The sequence below is a fragment of the Fusarium pseudograminearum genome, chromosome 1 (assembly GCF_000303195.2).
Source record: "Fusarium pseudograminearum CS3096 chromosome 1, whole genome shotgun sequence".
NCBI classification, from domain to species: domain Eukaryota; kingdom Fungi; phylum Ascomycota; class Sordariomycetes; order Hypocreales; family Nectriaceae; genus Fusarium; species Fusarium pseudograminearum.
The window spans coordinates 4,368,354-4,385,733 of record NC_031951.1 but is presented as its reverse complement, the minus strand read 5'-3'; the positions used below and the strand labels follow the sequence as shown (position 1 = coordinate 4,385,733).

Here is a 17,380-nt window from a genome sequence, read left to right as displayed (position 1 = left end):
TACGTCTAGTTCGTGGATGGCGCAATGGTGTTTCAACTAAGACAACCTGCAGTAACTGCCGGTTAGGACAACGGCTCTGCATAAAGAAGAAAGGGAGAAGAAGAAGAACAACATGAACCGCTTAGACCAAGCGGTTCCATGACTTAGAGTGGGACGATTGGAATGAGTTTTGTTCAGATACCACACATATGCCGCCCATAATGACTCGGATTCGTACTCGATGGAATGAACACTCAAGGCCAGACCTATGTTCCACCAGCATTACGATGAAATCACCCACCGCACTTGATCTAAGTGCCCATACTCATGAACCAAGCCATAGACTGACTTGACATAGTCGACATGGACTAGACCATACCACGGGCTGGTCATGATAGACATTATCAGCACCATTCATTACATGAAACATGGTACTCTTTTGGCATCGTTAATACTTCATCTTAATAGAAAAAAAGCTACGACTTTTGAAGAATGATACCAAGAGGTTGACGAAGAACGCAGTGTTAGTTGCAGGAGGCGGCTGGTCTACTTGAACTGTGTGATTGTCGGGTAGCGGTCGGTGTAGTGATACTGTAGAATCTGTACGACGATTGCGATACACAAAGCAATGACAATTCGGCGAAACAGGGCTGATACTTGAACATAGAAACTAGAACCATTATTGGTTTCTTGTTTATGGTAGCACATGATGGCTGTGAACGGGCTGGCTTGTTACCCTGTAGCTACTATCAGAAACGCCACGACAGTTTGGCTGATCCTCATATCTTTGACAGCTGAAGTAAAGGGGACAATCCAATAAGTCCTCACCTTGCCTAGGTGATGCGATGCGTTCAATGCCAATGGTACCACAAGGTAAACTAGTGTGAGCATGCCCTCATAAGAAAATGAAATGAAATAAAATAAAGTCTCAAAAAGAACAATGAAAGCAAACTGATGTACGGATGCAATGAAGGCAGATCAGTGGATGCCCAGACCAAAGTGCCGGGCCTGTATCCGCATACCGAACATAGACGAGGTCAACGGACTATAGGACACAGTAGTCCTCGCTCCCGCAGATAAGCGTGACGAGACAAGCAAACATGGACGAAATTACTTGCCAACAAGTTTGATGTTCAAATTGCGAATCGCGGAAGAGAAGACGAGGAGGAAGCTCCAGGATGTGTGACAAGCGCCAGGCGAATCCAGTCGTTTCCGGTGAACCGAAGCTGCCTAGGCTCAATGTCTCACAGCCACAGCAACAAGTGGGCGGGATTGTTGTGATCACTGTGACGTTGACGGTGGAAATGGCGCTAGAGCCTTGAGAATTGGGGAAATGCTGGTAAGATCAGCGCATAATCTGAAGCCTTCCCGAGGCATATTGGACTTGGCTACTGATACTGGCTTGTTGCTTGATATGAGACGGCTTTGTTAGGATATAATCGCGATGTTGATGATGATGATGGCAATAAGACACAGAGTCTATGATTCAGAACATGATCTAGTCGTGCGGGTACATGAGCCCTCCCTCTGTACCAGAGTGGCGCACAACGTGGCGTATCTCGATCCGACAAAAGCTTTGATAGAGACTTCCAAGTTTTGTCTTGTCATTCATTCATCAGCCTCTTGAACACGAGCTGTGAAGGTCGTCTGGGAGAATACAGAAAAGGTATCAGTGACGACGGAAGTGGCGGAGCAGGGGGGGACAGGGCCTACCTAGGAGCTGCTAGGATCAGCCACACCATTATCCAATAAACAAACCAACCAGTGATAGAAACTCCTAGTCTTTCCTACACACCCTAGACACCTGAGCCAAGCATCTCCAGGGGTGCCACAAAGTTAACGGGTCGTCCGTCAGGTTCATGGATCTGAGGCCCCATTTCTAATGCTTGAGTGCACCGCCACCTCTCGACTCACCTGAGGGAAGTTAAACTAGGATTGGTTCAGCTGTATTGCCCCCCGGTCCTGAACAGGACTTCTTCAAGACCTGCCTGTCGTGGCTCAGGGTACCAAGTAATTGCTACGTAGCGTTGCGTAGGTAGAGAATGTGGATGAGCCTTCAGCTGCAATAGACTGACTGGGACAGCTGTAATGGTTCGTCTGGCGAGAAAACAGTTGAACTAAAGGTTATTAGTATTAGTTGCAGAGAGTACTGTGAAATCTCGAGCTATAGTGCCCATGTCTTCCTGTTGGCGAACAATCGAATGTTATCACGGTTAGGATGAGTGATGGTAAACCTTTGACATTCTGCAGTAATGTCTGTTTCCTGTTTTTATTCTTATCAATTTTCTGTTTCTACTGTTCAGGTTCACTCGATCCGCCTCTGAATCTACGATAGAGCAGTGACATGCCGCCTCGTCGTGGAACCTGTTTACCATGTCATTTTACAGGACCCTAAGGTAGTCAGCGGGTCATCCGAGGGTAGATGTACTCTCCAACAAAGTACCGGCATGCCCATGTCGACCTGTGAAGAGGCTAGAACAGAAGCACCCGTCGTCATTTCCACTATGGCGGGAGAGAAGGAGGAGGGAGGGTCTGTAACTTCAATATTTACCTTCCTGCCTTCGTCCCGTTTCCCGTCCATCCCTTGCGGAGACATGTTAAGGATACTCCCCAGTCTGCCCTATAGGAGTGACATCTCGCCGCCCAGCTTCAACGATTCAATCGCAGGAGCGCGAAGGGTTCGCCAATAAAGACATCTTCGACGATGGCTCTGTAGAATCACGATTGCGGAAGGCACAAGGAAACAACCCGTCAATGGACCACGGACAAGCTCCTCAGCTCCCTTGGCTGGCTGAACATTTTCGATGTTTCCCCAAAGACCAGACTAGACCAGACCAGGCTGCAGGGAACACAACGGTACCTGACGTCAAAGTACCGTGAAACAAAAATCAGTCATTTCCAGTTAGACCTCTCCCCAGCACGTTTCTAGCCCGTCACTTCATACCAGAAACGTAATCGCATCCCCCACTTCTGTCCGTTTTTGCTCTCGCTGCTTCTTTCTTTGGGCTGTGAACTGTGGTAGTCTTTTCTTCCGTTCCCAACCAGGCACGTACTTTGACTGCCTTTTTAAATCTCAGTGGCTGTCGCGTCACTGGCGTGTTTTGCTGGTTCCTTTGGACAGAATCCCGGTCTTGAATCCGTGCCATCTATGCAGATATCTGTTTCGTTGTCATATTCGATAATGTGCTGGTATTCGCGAGGTTATATGTTTCAGGTTTTTATTTGTTTATTTATAGTTTGCTTCCCTATCAGGCCTGTTGGCGTTGATTAGCTGGTAACTTTCGTTCCCATTCACCCTGAGCTCTGATGAAGAAGTATCTGCTACGTACCTGCTCTGTGCATGGCTCCTCTGATAGGTGGCAGGGTGTTACTTGTCTACCAGGTTTCTGGCACGATCCCACCTGAGAGACAGTGGAGGACAGGCCTTGTTGAGAAGGAACCAGCCCGGCAGCTGTCAACAATCCACTGACACACGCCCACTCACACTTCCGCTAATACTGCTCTTTCCCTCTTACGTACCCCACTCGCTCATACTCTTTACGCAGCGAGCCAATCATACAATGCCATCACCCACTTGCCCACTTTCAGAGGCCCTCACTATCGCCCATCGCTCATCTTCGCCTCGCATCTCTCTCATCGGTCGCCTTGTTCACTTACCTTACCTCCCTCTACGTCTACGTCTTGTCTCTACCTTGCACCAACTCTCCTCCGGTACTACATCGTCATTACCGTCAACCATTCTCACGGTTCAATTTACCGTATACTTTTCCCCTTTCAAATTAACTTAAACTGTGGTTTCTGCACGCTACAGCCGGTTCATCGAGCCTCAATTCTGCCTCCTGCATTCCTCGCCTAAGCCACTCACTGCCCACTGCGTAAACCCGTCCAGCCCACCCAGTACTTGCTGCCTCACTCGCCTCTCTGACCTTTCAACCCGGGGAAAAAATACCAGCTCTCGCCACGTTCTCCAGCCACACATTAATCTATCACGCCCCGATATGTGCCTTTGACCAAAGGCTGTTGCGACGACGAAACTTCGAAATTGATCGCATGTTGGATCCGGTTCACTTTTGAATTTTCCAATTACCTGGCTCACAGTTGCCTCTATGGCATCGGACGCCTCCGCTTTTACCGCGATCGATCCCCCGCCCTCAACGCGCACAGAGGCGACCCCTCCTGCTATCATCCCTTCAGAGGACGCTGCTATCAGGCTACTCAAGCGGCCTCGCTCACCGTCTCCTTCATCGCCGCGCTCTCTCGCCGCGCAGTCCCAGGGTCTTTTGGGTCTTGGCTCACCTGCCAAGTCGGCCCGCTTGGCTCTCGCGTCCAGCCTTTCACCGACGCCTTTGACTGCGGCAGCTGCCCTTGAGGACGAGCGCCGACGACGCGAAGCCGACGAAAACGACGACGGGACACGAGGCCCAGCACCCACAAGCGACAACCCTGGCCACAGGGTCTTAACTTCACTCATGTCTGGAGGTGTTCAGGCTATGAGCCGCCCTGCTGACGCGCCTCAGCTGGCGCCAACTGCCGCTATGGACCCATCTCCAAAGGCATCAAATCCCGTATCGCTGGCGCAAACCGCGACGAGTCAGGTTGAAGAGCATGGTGCGACGAGTCCGCACAGCACCAACAGCCTAGCTGGTGTGCCTGTCACAGAGAGTCCAACTCCAATGGACGTGGACGCGACCAAAGTTGATCCCCTCCAACAACAGCATCAACAATCATCGCAACAAGTAGTCGAGCAGGAAGAGAGACATCAGCCTGGATCATTGTCATACCCCGGCTCTCTCCAGGCTACTGGCAATCTGGCAGAAACTCCTACAAGAGGCATGAGTTTCCCAATGCCTACACCTGGTCAGACGTCTCCCACTTCATCAGGTTCCAAGAAGCATAAATGCCCTTACTGCAACACCGAGTTCACGCGCCATCACAATCTTAAGAGTCATTTGTTGACACATAGCCAAGAAAAGCCCTATGTTTGCACCGAATGCCAAATGCGTTTCCGCCGTCTTCACGATCTGAAGCGACACGGTAAATTGCACACTGGCGAGAAGCCTCATGTCTGCCCCAAGTGCGATCGAAAGTTTGCTCGTGGCGACGCCCTTGCTCGCCACTCTAAGGGGGCTGGAGGTTGTGCAGGACGACGATCCAGCATGGGTAGCTTTGTCGACGACAACGATTTGGAGAACAGTATTGCTGAAGCTGACGACTCAGCTATGTCTGGGCTTGCATATGATAACGCCGACGAAGAAGAGTTGAGACGCCAAAGCCTGCCGAGCATCACAGCTCAGCATGTCGCTGGAGCGCAAGCTGATGGCTACGGCGCGCATGCTCGAACTTATCCACCTCCAGGTGCCCGACCTGGAACTGGGGGTCTGTATCCCCCAAACGTCAATCAAAACCAGACGAACTCCAACTCGTCGCAGCCTGTCGCCAATAATATTGCCGGGCACAACGCTAATGCTGGGATCTCGTCAGTTGCGGCAGCCAATGCGAATATGTATTCCCAGACTGGCATAACAGAAAGCCCCAAACCTTTGAGTCCTGGAGTGCAGGGACATGAAGTTAACAACTTGGCACGTCAACGCTCACCCAGCCTAACTCAGCAGCTGCAACAAGCGCAATTTGGACGTCGGGCATCGGATCTACAATCGCCGCACAATCAGTCTCGGCCGAAACTTCCTGGACTATCGCATCCTGAATTTGCTGTACCCGGCTCGACAGGTTTCTCTCATACGCGGAGCGGGAGCGGCGCACAATCTACCAACGACAGCGGAAACATGTTTGCTCAAAGTGATCCTAGTGTGTGGGCATACGTTCAGACGTTGGAAGAGAAGATTAAGGCGCTCACAGACAAGGTTTCGACTCTAGACCATGTGGTTGCGGACCTGAAACAACAGATTGAAACGCGCGACGCCGCGGCAGCGGCTGTCGCCAAGGTGTAGTGTAGGAGGACAAGCGTCGTTGCATCTAGTCGTTGTAAAGCAAAGTACACTGAGACGACCTTCATATTATTATTTTTTTGCCTTGGGGAGTATTTGGCATGGTGCTCTATATTCGGCATGGTGCTCTTGGAGGCGTTTGGGGTTATGGGAGCATGCTTTCTTTCTTTTTTGCTCTCCTCCGTTATTGTTTGTCTCTGTGGATGGTAGGGACCTCCACGCCAAAAGAAAGGGTATGGGATTGTTACGACCGGCTTGTGAACTTTTTCCCCCTTTCTTCCGTGTATCATATGTTATTGCCTGCTCAGACAGCGTGCCTCATGGCATCTGGAATCGTCCGTCTACCAATACAGGTGGGAAGAGTGGTGCAAAGTGAGGGTCTTTGTATATAGAGAATCCATCTGGTTCAAGGCCGCGGAACCGCACGGAGTGCACACTGCAAGTTGTTAAATAAAATGGGTATGTTGGGTTGATTACCTATGTTGCTATCGACGCGTTTGGTTCCCTGTGCTACCTTAGTCCCATACCGAGGCTCGTCTGGAATTTGGAGTTTCAGCAAGCACTTACGGACTGGGTACCAAGGTTGTACTGTCTACAATAAGAGTGGATATACACTGTGTAAGTGTAATAATAGGTACTAGACAGGCTACGCAAGCGGAGCTCCTGTCCGAGTGAAGCCCCCACCCCCCTGACCGAAGTAATGGAAGATGGAAGCTTCTGATTTCACGTGTCAGACCAGTAAGATACTGTAAAACATTGCTTGTGATACGACGTCATCATTGATAGCTTAGCTTTTGCATAACACAACGCGAAAGCGGCCCAGGTCCACCAAAGACGAGAATATGGCGTTTAAAGCCAGTGTCATTGTCGCCGATTCAAGACTGTTCTTCTGATTTTGACTTTCTCTCGTCTCGTCATTCCCTTTCACTATATCAGTCTGTGACGTGGCTGTGTGAATGGCAAACCGCTCTTCACCTAACCCTCAACCCATACCTACTCTGACTTCCTTTTCTCCTCGACCCCTCCACTCCATACCGGGATATTTCTTTTATCTTGACGCTGTGCTGTAACAGAGAAGCTAGCCACTTTGGTTACTTACTGTACGTTGCGCATCATGTCGAACCCCCTTGCCGATGGTGGTATTCCCACCCTGAATGGTAAGTCTGGTCCATTGTCCTTCAGGCGGATTGCAGATCACGACGAGCCTGGCCAGCGGTCGACAGTGGCGCGAATGCAGCGCCTGAAGCTTCACCAATTGTGAGCATGAAGAATTGCTAACAATCTGAAGGCGTGTACCCGTCTGAGTCAAATAAAAAGGTGACGACGATTCCCAACCCAGAAAACGACCAACCGGCTGCGTCGGATCAACCGCAATTGCAGGATATGATTAACGGGAACGTACGTATCAAATACTCACAGCCAGGAACTGCATCATAAAAACTGACAATTCGGTTGCAGAATGGCCAAGAGCGACCTCAGATGCCAGACCGTGATTTTGATTCCAGCATCTCTACCAGCAATGCCGACTTTGATGATCTGATGCTCTCAACTAATGGGATGTACAATGGCAAACCCAATGGAGTGCACAACGGACATGCCAATGGTTCGGCAAAAAGCTATGCCGAAGTTGCTGCCGAAGGGGAAGAAAATGACGGCAAAAGCCAAGACACAGATGATCTCGATAAAAGTTACGCCGATGTTGTTGCAAACCGAGACGCGAAAGACGGCAGAAGCGATGATTGGACTTACCCCAAGCTGCCCATCACTGCCCAGCCCAAGGACCTCAAGAGTGCGAGCTGGCGCGCTGGAGGAATCCGCTTTGCGCCTCTACGAGTACCCATGAGGCGACGGTCTCAGACAGCAGCAGTCTTGTTTCATTGCATGTCTATTGCCACATTGGTTTCGGCCTTTTGGTTGATTTGCGCCAACCCACTTGCCTGGCCTATTATTATCCCTTATTTAATTCATCTTGCTCTATCAACTGCCGGTACTAATGGCAACTTGACATACCGCTCAGAATGGGTTCGAAGCCTGAAGCTGTGGAAGCTTTTCGCTGGATATTTCCCCATGAAGTTGCACAAAACGCACGATCTGCCTACCGATAGGAAGTACATTGTCGGATACCATCCCCACGGTATCATTTCCCATGGTGCCTTTGCCGCTTTTGGTACCAATGCCCTTGGATTCCGTGAGCTCTTCCCTGGGATCACAAACACGTTACTCACTCTAGACTCCAACTTCCGCCTCCCCTTCTATCGCGACTACATCATGCTCCTTGGCCTGCAGTCAGTCTCGAAGGAGTCGATCTGGAATCTTCTCTCCAAGGGTGGACCCAAGAACGATGGCCAAGGCCGTGCTGTTACTATCGTTGTTGGAGGTGCCCGCGAGTCGCTCGAAGCTCAGCCAGGCAGCCTTCGGTTGATCCTCAAAAGCCGTAAGGGCTTCGTCAAGATGGCCCTCCGAACTGGAGCCGACCTTGTTCCTGTCATTGGATTTGGCGAGAACGATCTTTACGACCAATTGAGCCCGAAGACGCACCCTGTTGTTCACCGCATCCAGATGATCCTTCTCAAGGTCTTCAAGTTCACCGTTCCGGCTCTTCATGGTCGTGGTGTGCTGAATTATGATGTTGGTCTCATGCCATACCGCCGGCCAGTCAACATCGTGATGGGCCGGCCCATCCGAGTCGACAAGGCTCATGGACCTCAGCCAGCTCAGAAGGATATTGACGAGCTGCACGAGCGTTATGTCCAAGAGGTTGAGAAGTTGTGGGAGACATACAAGGACCAGTTTTCAGTGGAGCGCAAGACTGAGATGGAGATTATTGCTTAATTTAACTATGTACTTACTTATTGGAAAAGTTCGGGATGGGTTTCCGTGGGCAACGAACGGTAGGAAACTGTTCACTTGCAGCTGAGCAGATTGGCTTTGTGCGTCCGCTTTCTAATCTCATTTGTCTCTGGGCTAGGCGCTCAGTATCAGTATAAGTTAATAAAACTTGTGATTTGAATTACAGTGTGGACTATTAGTACTTATGAGTTATAACTTATATCCACCTAAGTATTGGGTATGCACCACGATGAGATGCTAATTGAATTATATTCGTTGTAGGATATCAATCCAGTACACGTGACCGCGCGCGGCAATTTCAGGGAGGAAGCGTGTCAACCGCGTCACACAGTACCTCTTTACAGATGACTTCCAACAATCTTCTTTCTATCTTACCTAGTCAACATATGCCTCGTCCCACGACAATCCTGGCACGATTCGCACTGACCAAAGTTCCCGGATTCAAGATGGCCCGTACTTCCCTGCGTAACAAGCAGACGGTCAACTACAACGAAGATCACAACGACGACAAGATGCCCAAGGCGAAAGTTGCGGCTAGGGCCATTACGACTGCCAGCAAGATTGTCGAGAACGCCAATGGAGTAGCCTCAAAATCTGTTTCCGCAAAGGTTATCACGAAGCGGAAGGCTGAGCCTCAAGCGGAGCCGGAGAACGCAGCCCCAGCTCCAGCAGTAAAGGCGGCCAAGAAACGCAAAACCAAGGCCAAAGATGAAGATGCGACACCCCTGGCAGACCGAACTGCTATTTCCACGCTCAAGCCTGCTATGCACATTGGTGCTCACGTCAGTGCTGCAGGAGGTACATACACTTCAAGCTCTGTACTTCGTGCCCTTTTACTGACATTTATACTTCAGGAGTTCAGAACTCTGTCACAAATGCCGTCCACATTGGCGCAAACGCCTTCGCCCTCTTTTTGAAGTCACAGCGAAAATGGGCAAACCCACCTCTCGATTCCGAAGCAAAGAACCAATTTATCTCGTTGTGTAAAGACCACAGCTATAGCGCAAACGAGCACGCTCTCCCTCATGGCTCATACTTAGTCAACTTGGCGCAAGCGGATGAAGACAAGGCGAACCAAGCCTATACATCCTTTGTTGACGATCTTCAACGCTGCGAGCAATTGGGTATTCGTCTGTATAACTTCCACCCGGGTTCGACAGGCGGTGATGCAAGACCTGCAGCTATTGGACGTATTGCGGCGCAGCTCAACAAGTCGCACAAGGCCACCAAGACGGTTGTCACGGTTCTCGAGAATATGGCTGGCAGTGGAAATGTCATCGGTTCAACGTGGGAGGATCTGAGGGACATCATAGAGCTGGTTGAGGACAAGTCAAGAGTGGGTGTCTGCATTGATACATGCCACGCGTTTGCAGCAGGGCTTGATTTGAGAACACCCGAAGCGTTCAAGATTACCTTTGACTCCTTTAACGAGATCGTCGGCCACGAGTACCTCAAAGCCTTTCATCGTAAGTCTTTATCCCCTATACTCTATTGAATTATAGTAGTTGACAAATTCTAGTCAATGACAGCAAAGCCCCGTTCAACTCCAAAAGAGATCTCCACGCCAACATTGGCACGGGTTTCCTAGGACTCCGTGCTTTCCACAGCATCATGAACCACGCACCTTTCGCCGGCATGCCCATGGTTCTAGAAACGCCCATCGATCGTCCCGGCGCCGATGGAAAGTCTGTTGAGGACAAGAAGGTTTGGGCCGATGAGATCAAGCTTCTGGAACGTCTTGTTGGCATGGACGCCGAGAGCGACGAGTTCAAGGAGCTCGAAATAGAGTTGCAATCAAAAGGCGAGTCAGAGCGGAACAAGATACAAGATCAGGTCGATCGTAAACTGGCCCAGGATGCCAAGAAGGGGACCAAGAAAGGCGGAAAGAAGAAGAAGAAGGACGAGTCAGATGAGAGCGAGTAGAAGTCTTTTAACTCATGCATAGCGTATGAGGACCATGTTTGTATTATATTGGGGTTATCAGCATTATTGTTTGTTTGTGGCCGTAGAGAAAAATATATTAATCGTAACTCTCTTTCAACCACTCGCTTTAATTATTTGAACAAAATGTCCTCACCTTCCCTTGGTTGGAATACGGCTAAACGTCACCTGAACCAGCGGTCTGCGACTGATTTGTTACGTGGTTCATATTGACATAAACTATGATTATAAAGCTAATCCGGATATAAAGTCCTCTTCACCAAAGGGGTATTGCTCATCATGCATCTCTCAAAACAAAGGAAGTTCAGCATGCGCAGAAAATGCGCCCAAGACAACCAACACCTCCCTCTACTAATATTTAACGCCAGACCACGAAACTACAGCAGACAACCAAGCCGCTACGCTCACTTGCGATTCTTTCCAAATGTAGCCTCAAGCTTACCCATAGTGCTCTTTAGGCCAACCCCCTTTTCGCAGTTGGCTTCTAGCCACGTCTCCATTCTTTCTCGGACACTCCTCATGGATTTCAGCACGGGCATCTTGCTGCCCTCCTCGCCACCAGCTGCTGCCGCTGCTACTGGATTGAGCAAAACCTCAAAGCAATCTGACCAGAGATCAGTCTGCCAGTAGCGTTTGAGACTCTCGCGAATCTTGTAGCGTCGAGACTTGCTCAATCCACCCTGATCGCAACGCATAGTTTCGATGTATTTACCAAAGAGAAGTGTGTGGATTGTGCCCGCGAGACCATGATAATCAATCTGCCATGTCCAGGGTCGACCCTCTCGCATTTCGGCGCAGTCCTGTGCGCTAGTCTTCCAGTCTGCGATGAACTCAACCTCGGGGACAAAAGCACGCATGTCAATACCGCGGCCGAAATCAATGAGCACGACGCCACGAGACGACCATCCACCGCTTCCGTCGGCCCTCCACTGGCTGGTCAGAGATCCATCGTCTCTCAGTGCATCCAAGCGGAGGAGACAGTTGTCAGCTTTAAGATCTCCATGCAAAACGCTCTTGGAATGTAGAGATTCGACGGTTCGCAGAAGCTCAATGGCAAAGAACATGGCCAGCTGCTCGTCCATAACTGCAGATGGCTCAGCTCGAAAGAAGTTGACAACATCTAGGAGTGTACCATGGGGGTGATAGGGTAGGAAAAGGAATGCTTCATCTTGGTAGAGGTGCATTTCGTGTGCGTAAGATAACGAAGCAGAAGCACGATGCTGAGGGCCCAGGCGGGTGTGAGCTAGACGCATCATATGGAACTCCCACGGTGTAGGAGGGTTCTCCATTTTGAGAGCCTCAATCTCACTTCGATGGTTAATGACAAAAGCGCCCTTGCCCATCACGGGGATAGCGTTCTCATCATTCTCATCGACTACTGGAGCGGAGTTCTCGACAAGGTAGACGGGGGCGTAAGCTCCAGCCCCCAATTCCTTTTTGATCGTATAAGTAGCCTGGATATCAGGGAACTCGATCGTCACAGGGGTAGTGACAGGCCCTATTCTATCGCCAGTCTTGTTGGCCTTGGACAGAGCCTTGGCGAATCTGCGGATCTCGCCTCCTTTTTCGTATTTTTCACTTCGATGATCATAAAACCCAGAGTAGGAGCTCAACGGGGGCAGCATCTTGGCAATGATCTCTGAACGAACCGTCTCATCCACTGGGTTGCACTGCGGTTCTCTAATGATAGGCCCCTTGGATGCGAGAAACTTGGAAGGGATTGACTTTCCTAGAGGACCGGCAGACTTTGGCGCCAGAGGTGCCGATATCTTCGGCGCCGCGATGGCACCGTTGATTATATCTCGAATAGGACTGCCGAGAGGCTCTAAATCCGAGCTCTCCTCATCCTCATCCTCTTCGTCAATAGTCATGGAACTTTCTCTCTTACAAGGAGTCTTGTATTCCATCGTCACGTCCAGAGATACCTCGGTCCTTTCCGTGATAGGAGTCATAAAGGGTAGTCGATTGTTGGCCACCTCGGCCGGGTCCCTATATGGCCGTGTAGGAGGTTCATAATCTTCAGGCGGGATTGGAACGAATGTTGTTCGAGTCTGAGGAGGGAAGTCCTCTGAAACAGGTGTTTCGATATCTCCCCCATCTTCATAATCATCTTCTTCATTCCGTGATTGGTCATCGACGTTGTCAAGAGCTTCAGTTGACTCCTGTTCATGTTTTGCCGCAGTGGTGCTGATGACACCAGATGCTTGAGTATCTCCGTCCTCGTTTCCTTCTACATCAAGGCTAGGGATGTGTTTTTGTGTTGTGAAGTCCGACCATTCGCTTAGGCTTTTCGCGTCCTCATCGTTATCGTCGTCACCAGCTTCACTGGGCTCAATCTGCCTTGTGGTCCCAGTGCTCTCTGCATCGCTCGTGTAGTTATCGTCACTCTCATAATCATCTTCACAGGTGCTCTCTTCTTCCTCTTGACCAGCAGGCTTCAGAGGTGCGTTAAAAATATCGTAAATATCGTCAGTGGCAGCCTTGGTGTGAAGTGTCATTGTGGGCTCAGAGGTGTTCTTCTTCTTGAGCTTCGGCCTGGAGGGCGAATCGAGTTTTGCCTTGACTATTGAATTGTTAGGCCAATCATTGTGCTTATTGGAGAGGCCGACTTACTGATTTGGGTCTCGTTGGCTTCCATCATCTTTTTCTTCTTACTACCGCGTGGTGCTCGAGGTTGCTCAATAGTTCTGCCGTTCTCGTCATATTGCACATTGTCCCTGTGAATTGATAACTTGGTGGACGAATCCTGATGTATAACGAGTTTATCCATAGGGTCCGGGCGAATCATCAATTTGTCACCAGAGTTTTTGTGAATAGAGATCTTGTCAACAGCATCTTGATGAACCATCAGTTTTTCTCCCATGCCATTGCTGATTTCTTCAATTTCAAGAGGCACAGCAGGTTGAGAGACGAGGTTCTTATCAAACGTCTCGTCCTCCCAGCTGTGGCCGAGCCAACCACGGTTCGCAGCCATGATCTCCTCGAAGCTAAGTTCGGTGCCAATCTCTTCAGGGGTTGGATAAATAGCTGCGAGGTCAACAAAAACACGCTCCTTCTTCCCGGTTTGCGGATGAAGGGAGATCTGATGCTTTGACGGAACAACAACGATATTCTGTATTTGTGAAAGGGACTATTCAATCATAACAAATCATAACCATACATTAGTCCTATGATCATCAACATGTGGACGAATCAGGGGAAAGAGGATTAACTTACCGCATCCCTGAACACCGACATCTTGGGGGCTGCACTCTTCTTTCCACCAGCTTCCAGCGTCTCTCCAGCCCAAGGTTTGGCCTCTATAGTATTTTCTTTCTTTCGATCCGCTAGTGAACCGATACTATCCCAGCCCTTTGACCCAGCGCCCATTAATGACATGGCAGAGGGTTGAGCATCAGCGTCGGAGAAGATCGCCATCTTAGCCTTTGCAGGCTTTGCTGCCCCACTACTTGATGATCGTTGTGCTTGAGGGTCTGCTTCACGAGCAGCAGCAAAAGGGTCAACCTTGGAAGCAAGTGCTGGTCGCATGGCGGGCAATGCCGGAGACGAGGGTTCATCCATAACATCTGGCTGCTGCGCAACACGTTCCTCAAATTCTTTGAATTTGCGCAAGAGGCGTGGCGCAGGTCGAGCTTCCCGCTCGATGCCCAGCTTGTAAACCTCCTCAGCTTGTGCCCATCGACCGGCTCCCTCAAGCCAGGCAGCATACTCCTCGTAGAAGAGGGCAAGAGACTCTCCTATTCCATGGCGTGAAAGGAACATGTATGTCTCGCGTGGGGTTTCAGAGAAGAAGTGAATATAATAAACCCAGAGTTTGAGATATCGAGGATCGTTTTTGTATTGTGCTGAGCCGATGAAAGTCTTGGTTGCGCGCTCAAGCAGAGTGTGAAGTTGTGACTCTGGTGTTGCTTGTGCTGAGGGGTAGGCGTCTAGTGTCCATCGCACATAACGCTCGAAGACGTCGAGGGGATCGTCTGACTCGGCGATGTTTTCAACTTCTTGTTCGAATTCGGCACGGATACAGTCGTTGACATTGCGTGTATCCGAAGGGGTAGGTGTCGATTGCTTGTGAAGTGGTGATGGTGAGTATAGCTGGGCGAGTTTCTTTGCTGAACGACCACCTGGCAAGGACTGAATGTTTTCTTTCTGGCCTTCAATCAAGTCGAAGTCGACGAGGTCTCCTGAGCCTGACATGGTGGGTTAGTATCTCCTCTAATGAGGTGTTCGTTTATACCAAACACTCGCAATCGGTCAGTGTGGTTGTTGTTGAAGGGCTAACGATTTAAGTGGGATGGTCGCATAATGTTGATTCAACGATGCGCCAATGAGCTTGTTGCTGTAGAAACAGCCACCTGTGGCCACCACAGCACAAGCCACAACAAAGTATCCATACAATGTAGCATCTAGACTACCATCAAACGATTAAAGAACATTTTATAGCACGTTTGGTTTCTGCTTTTATAGCTAAATACCTTCATGGAAGATGGAAGCTAGACCCATCATCATTGGGCACAGTCACCAAGGGGAACGGCATGTCATACTTCAATCAAAGTTTCATTAATTGATCAGTTGGCTTTTACTATTTTTGCCTCTATTACTTTCAATTTGCCATCCTGGTATATGGTCTCACGCGTCCTGGCTGAAGACCCAAAGGCATCATAATCATCACAAGGCTTTTTGTTCCACCCATCCGGTAACCATCATTTACAGGTTAACAGACTTGCGGAAGTCCTTACCAGGGTAGATAGCCTGGTCACCGAGCTCCTCCTCAATGCGGAGGATCTGGTTGAGCTTGGCGAGACGCTCAGATCGGGCAGGAGCACCGGTCTTGATCTCACCAGCACGGAGACCGACAGCAATGTCGGCGATGGTGACGTCCTCAGTCTCACCGGATCGGTGAGAGACCATGACACCCCAGCCGTCGGCGTAAGAGTCCTTGGCAGCCTGGATGGACTCGGTCAGGGTACCAATCTGGTTGACCTTGAGAAGGAGAGCGTTGCAAGACTTAAGCTCAATAGCCTTCTTGATGCGGAGAGGGTTGGTGACAGTCAGATCATCACCGACAACCTGGATGTCCTGGGTCTTGGAGAAGTAGCTCCAAGCCTCCCAGTCGTCCTCAGCAAAGGGGTCCTCGATGGAGACGATGGGGTACTTCTTGCAGAGCTCAGAGTACATGTTGGCGAGCTCCTCGTAGGTGATCCACTTGGTGGGGTCGGACTCGGGGTTCTTGAAGTCGAGATCGTACTTCTTCTCGGACTCCTTGTAGAACTCGCTGGAGGCGACGTCCATGGCAATCTTCATCTGGCCGGTGTAACCAGCCTGCTCAATGGCGTCGGTGATGAGCTCGAGAGCCTCCTCGGCAGTCTGGATATCAGGGGCAACACCACCCTCGTCACCGACGTTGCCGGCGGACTGGCCGTATCGCTTCTTGGCCAGACCCTTAAGAGCCTGGTAGACCTCAGCACCCTGGCGGAGAGCCTCAGAGAAAGTAGGGGCGTCACTGTAGTCGCGTCAGCAATGTGTTACCTCGCTTGCAGAATCAGGGCACGTACGTGGGGACAATCATGAACTCCTGGAAGGCGAGGCGGCCACCAGCGTGGGAACCACCGTTGAGGACGTTCATGAAGGGAACGGGGAGGACATAGGGCTTCTTGGTTCCGGCGAGGTCGGAGACGTGAGCGTACAGAGGAACGCCCTGTAACGACGTTAGCGCAATGGTTCGGAATACAAACGGAACGGTGTATATCTGCAGCTTACCTTCTCAGCGGCACCGGCCTTGGCAACGGCCAGAGAAACACCAAGGATGGCGTTGGCACCAAGCTTGGTCTTGTTGGTGGTACCATCGAGCTCGTTGAGGAAAGCATCAACAGCGGACTGGTCCTTGACATCGAGGTTCTTCTCAATCAGAGCGGGAGCAATGACCGTGTTGACGTTCTCGACGGCCTTGGTGACACCCTTGCCGTTCCACTTGGACTTGTCGCCATCTCGGAGCTCGCAAGCCTCGTGCTGGCCTATATTATTGTAAACTTAGCTAATGCATACGGGGGGTGGGCAGGTAAGGTCGTGACGAACCGGTAGAGGCGCCGGAGGGAACGATGGCACGGTGGAGGCCAGTCTCGGTGACGACGTCGACCTCGACGGTGGGGTTTCCACGGGAGTCGTAGACGGAGCGGGCGAAGACCTTCTTGATAGCCATGTTGACTTGTTGATATGTATTCTAAGTGGGTTGTTGGATTAGTTTTTTGCCTTTAGGGATAAAAGGTGAAGGATGAATGGAGGTGAAAGAGAAAGAAAAAGAGGAGAGGAGGAAGAGGAAGAAATTATATAGCAGTCAGGGCGTAGAAGGTTCTACCGATGGGACGGCCGGCGCTTCAACGGGCAGTACCATGCACACCTCAGTCAAGGTACCTAAAGACAGGTAGCAACCGCGCCTGATGAGCTGAGCAGTGCTGGGCAAAGCGGCGCCAGTGCGCGTCACCCAGCAGGTGGAATATGCCTCAACAGTGCCCAGCGGCTGGCTGGCTGTTGTTGCTCATCACAACCAATACCAAAACCAACCCAAACCGAATTGAACCAGCTCTCAGGAATTTTTGGTGGGGGTTTTCTTCCAATCGGTGAGGGAGGGGTGGTTTAGGTGGAGGAGGGGTTGGAGGGGGAGGGGGGAG

At 50.5% G+C, this 17,380-nt stretch overlaps 5 protein-coding genes across 5 annotated transcripts, besides 1 other annotated feature; 3 read left to right on the top strand and 2 right to left on the bottom strand.

Annotated features, from left to right (window-relative positions):
* Positions 1-4,085: 4,085 nt before the first annotated feature.
* On the top strand, positions 4,086-5,927 carry FPSE_11518 (uncharacterized protein; the record flags this gene model as incomplete). The annotated part of the gene is made up of 1 exon (XM_009264635.1): positions 4,086-5,927. One exon carries the CDS (start codon positions 4,086-4,088, stop codon positions 5,925-5,927), a length of 1,842 nt encoding a protein of 613 aa, XP_009262910.1.
* A 1,111-nt stretch (positions 5,928-7,038) lies between these two features.
* FPSE_11517 (uncharacterized protein) lies at positions 7,039-8,756 on the top strand (the record flags this gene model as incomplete). The annotated part of the gene is made up of 3 exons (XM_009264634.1): positions 7,039-7,081; positions 7,213-7,322; positions 7,383-8,756. The coding sequence occupies 3 exons, from the start codon at positions 7,039-7,041 to the stop codon at positions 8,754-8,756; spliced, it is 1,527 nt and encodes a 508-aa protein (XP_009262909.1).
* Positions 8,757-9,220: 464 nt separating this feature from the next.
* Positions 9,221-10,697, top strand: FPSE_11516 (uncharacterized protein; the record flags this gene model as incomplete). Its single annotated transcript, XM_009264633.1, has 3 exons — positions 9,221-9,572; positions 9,629-10,240; positions 10,294-10,697. 3 exons carry the CDS (start codon positions 9,221-9,223, stop codon positions 10,695-10,697), a joined length of 1,368 nt encoding a protein of 455 aa, XP_009262908.1.
* A 422-nt stretch (positions 10,698-11,119) lies between these two features.
* On the bottom strand, positions 11,120-14,909 carry FPSE_11515 (uncharacterized protein; the record flags this gene model as incomplete). Its single annotated transcript, XM_009264632.1, has 3 exons — positions 11,120-13,278; positions 13,329-13,845; positions 13,932-14,909. The coding sequence occupies 3 exons, from the start codon at positions 14,907-14,909 to the stop codon at positions 11,120-11,122; spliced, it is 3,654 nt and encodes a 1,217-aa protein (XP_009262907.1).
* A 510-nt stretch (positions 14,910-15,419) lies between these two features.
* On the bottom strand, positions 15,420-16,911 carry FPSE_11514 (uncharacterized protein; the record flags this gene model as incomplete). The annotated part of the gene is made up of 4 exons (XM_009264631.1): positions 15,420-16,215; positions 16,268-16,410; positions 16,473-16,726; positions 16,788-16,911. The coding sequence occupies 4 exons, from the start codon at positions 16,909-16,911 to the stop codon at positions 15,420-15,422; spliced, it is 1,317 nt and encodes a 438-aa protein (XP_009262906.1).
* A 60-nt stretch (positions 16,912-16,971) lies between these two features.
* Positions 16,972-17,034: a repeat region.
* Positions 17,035-17,380: the final 346 nt, after the last annotated feature.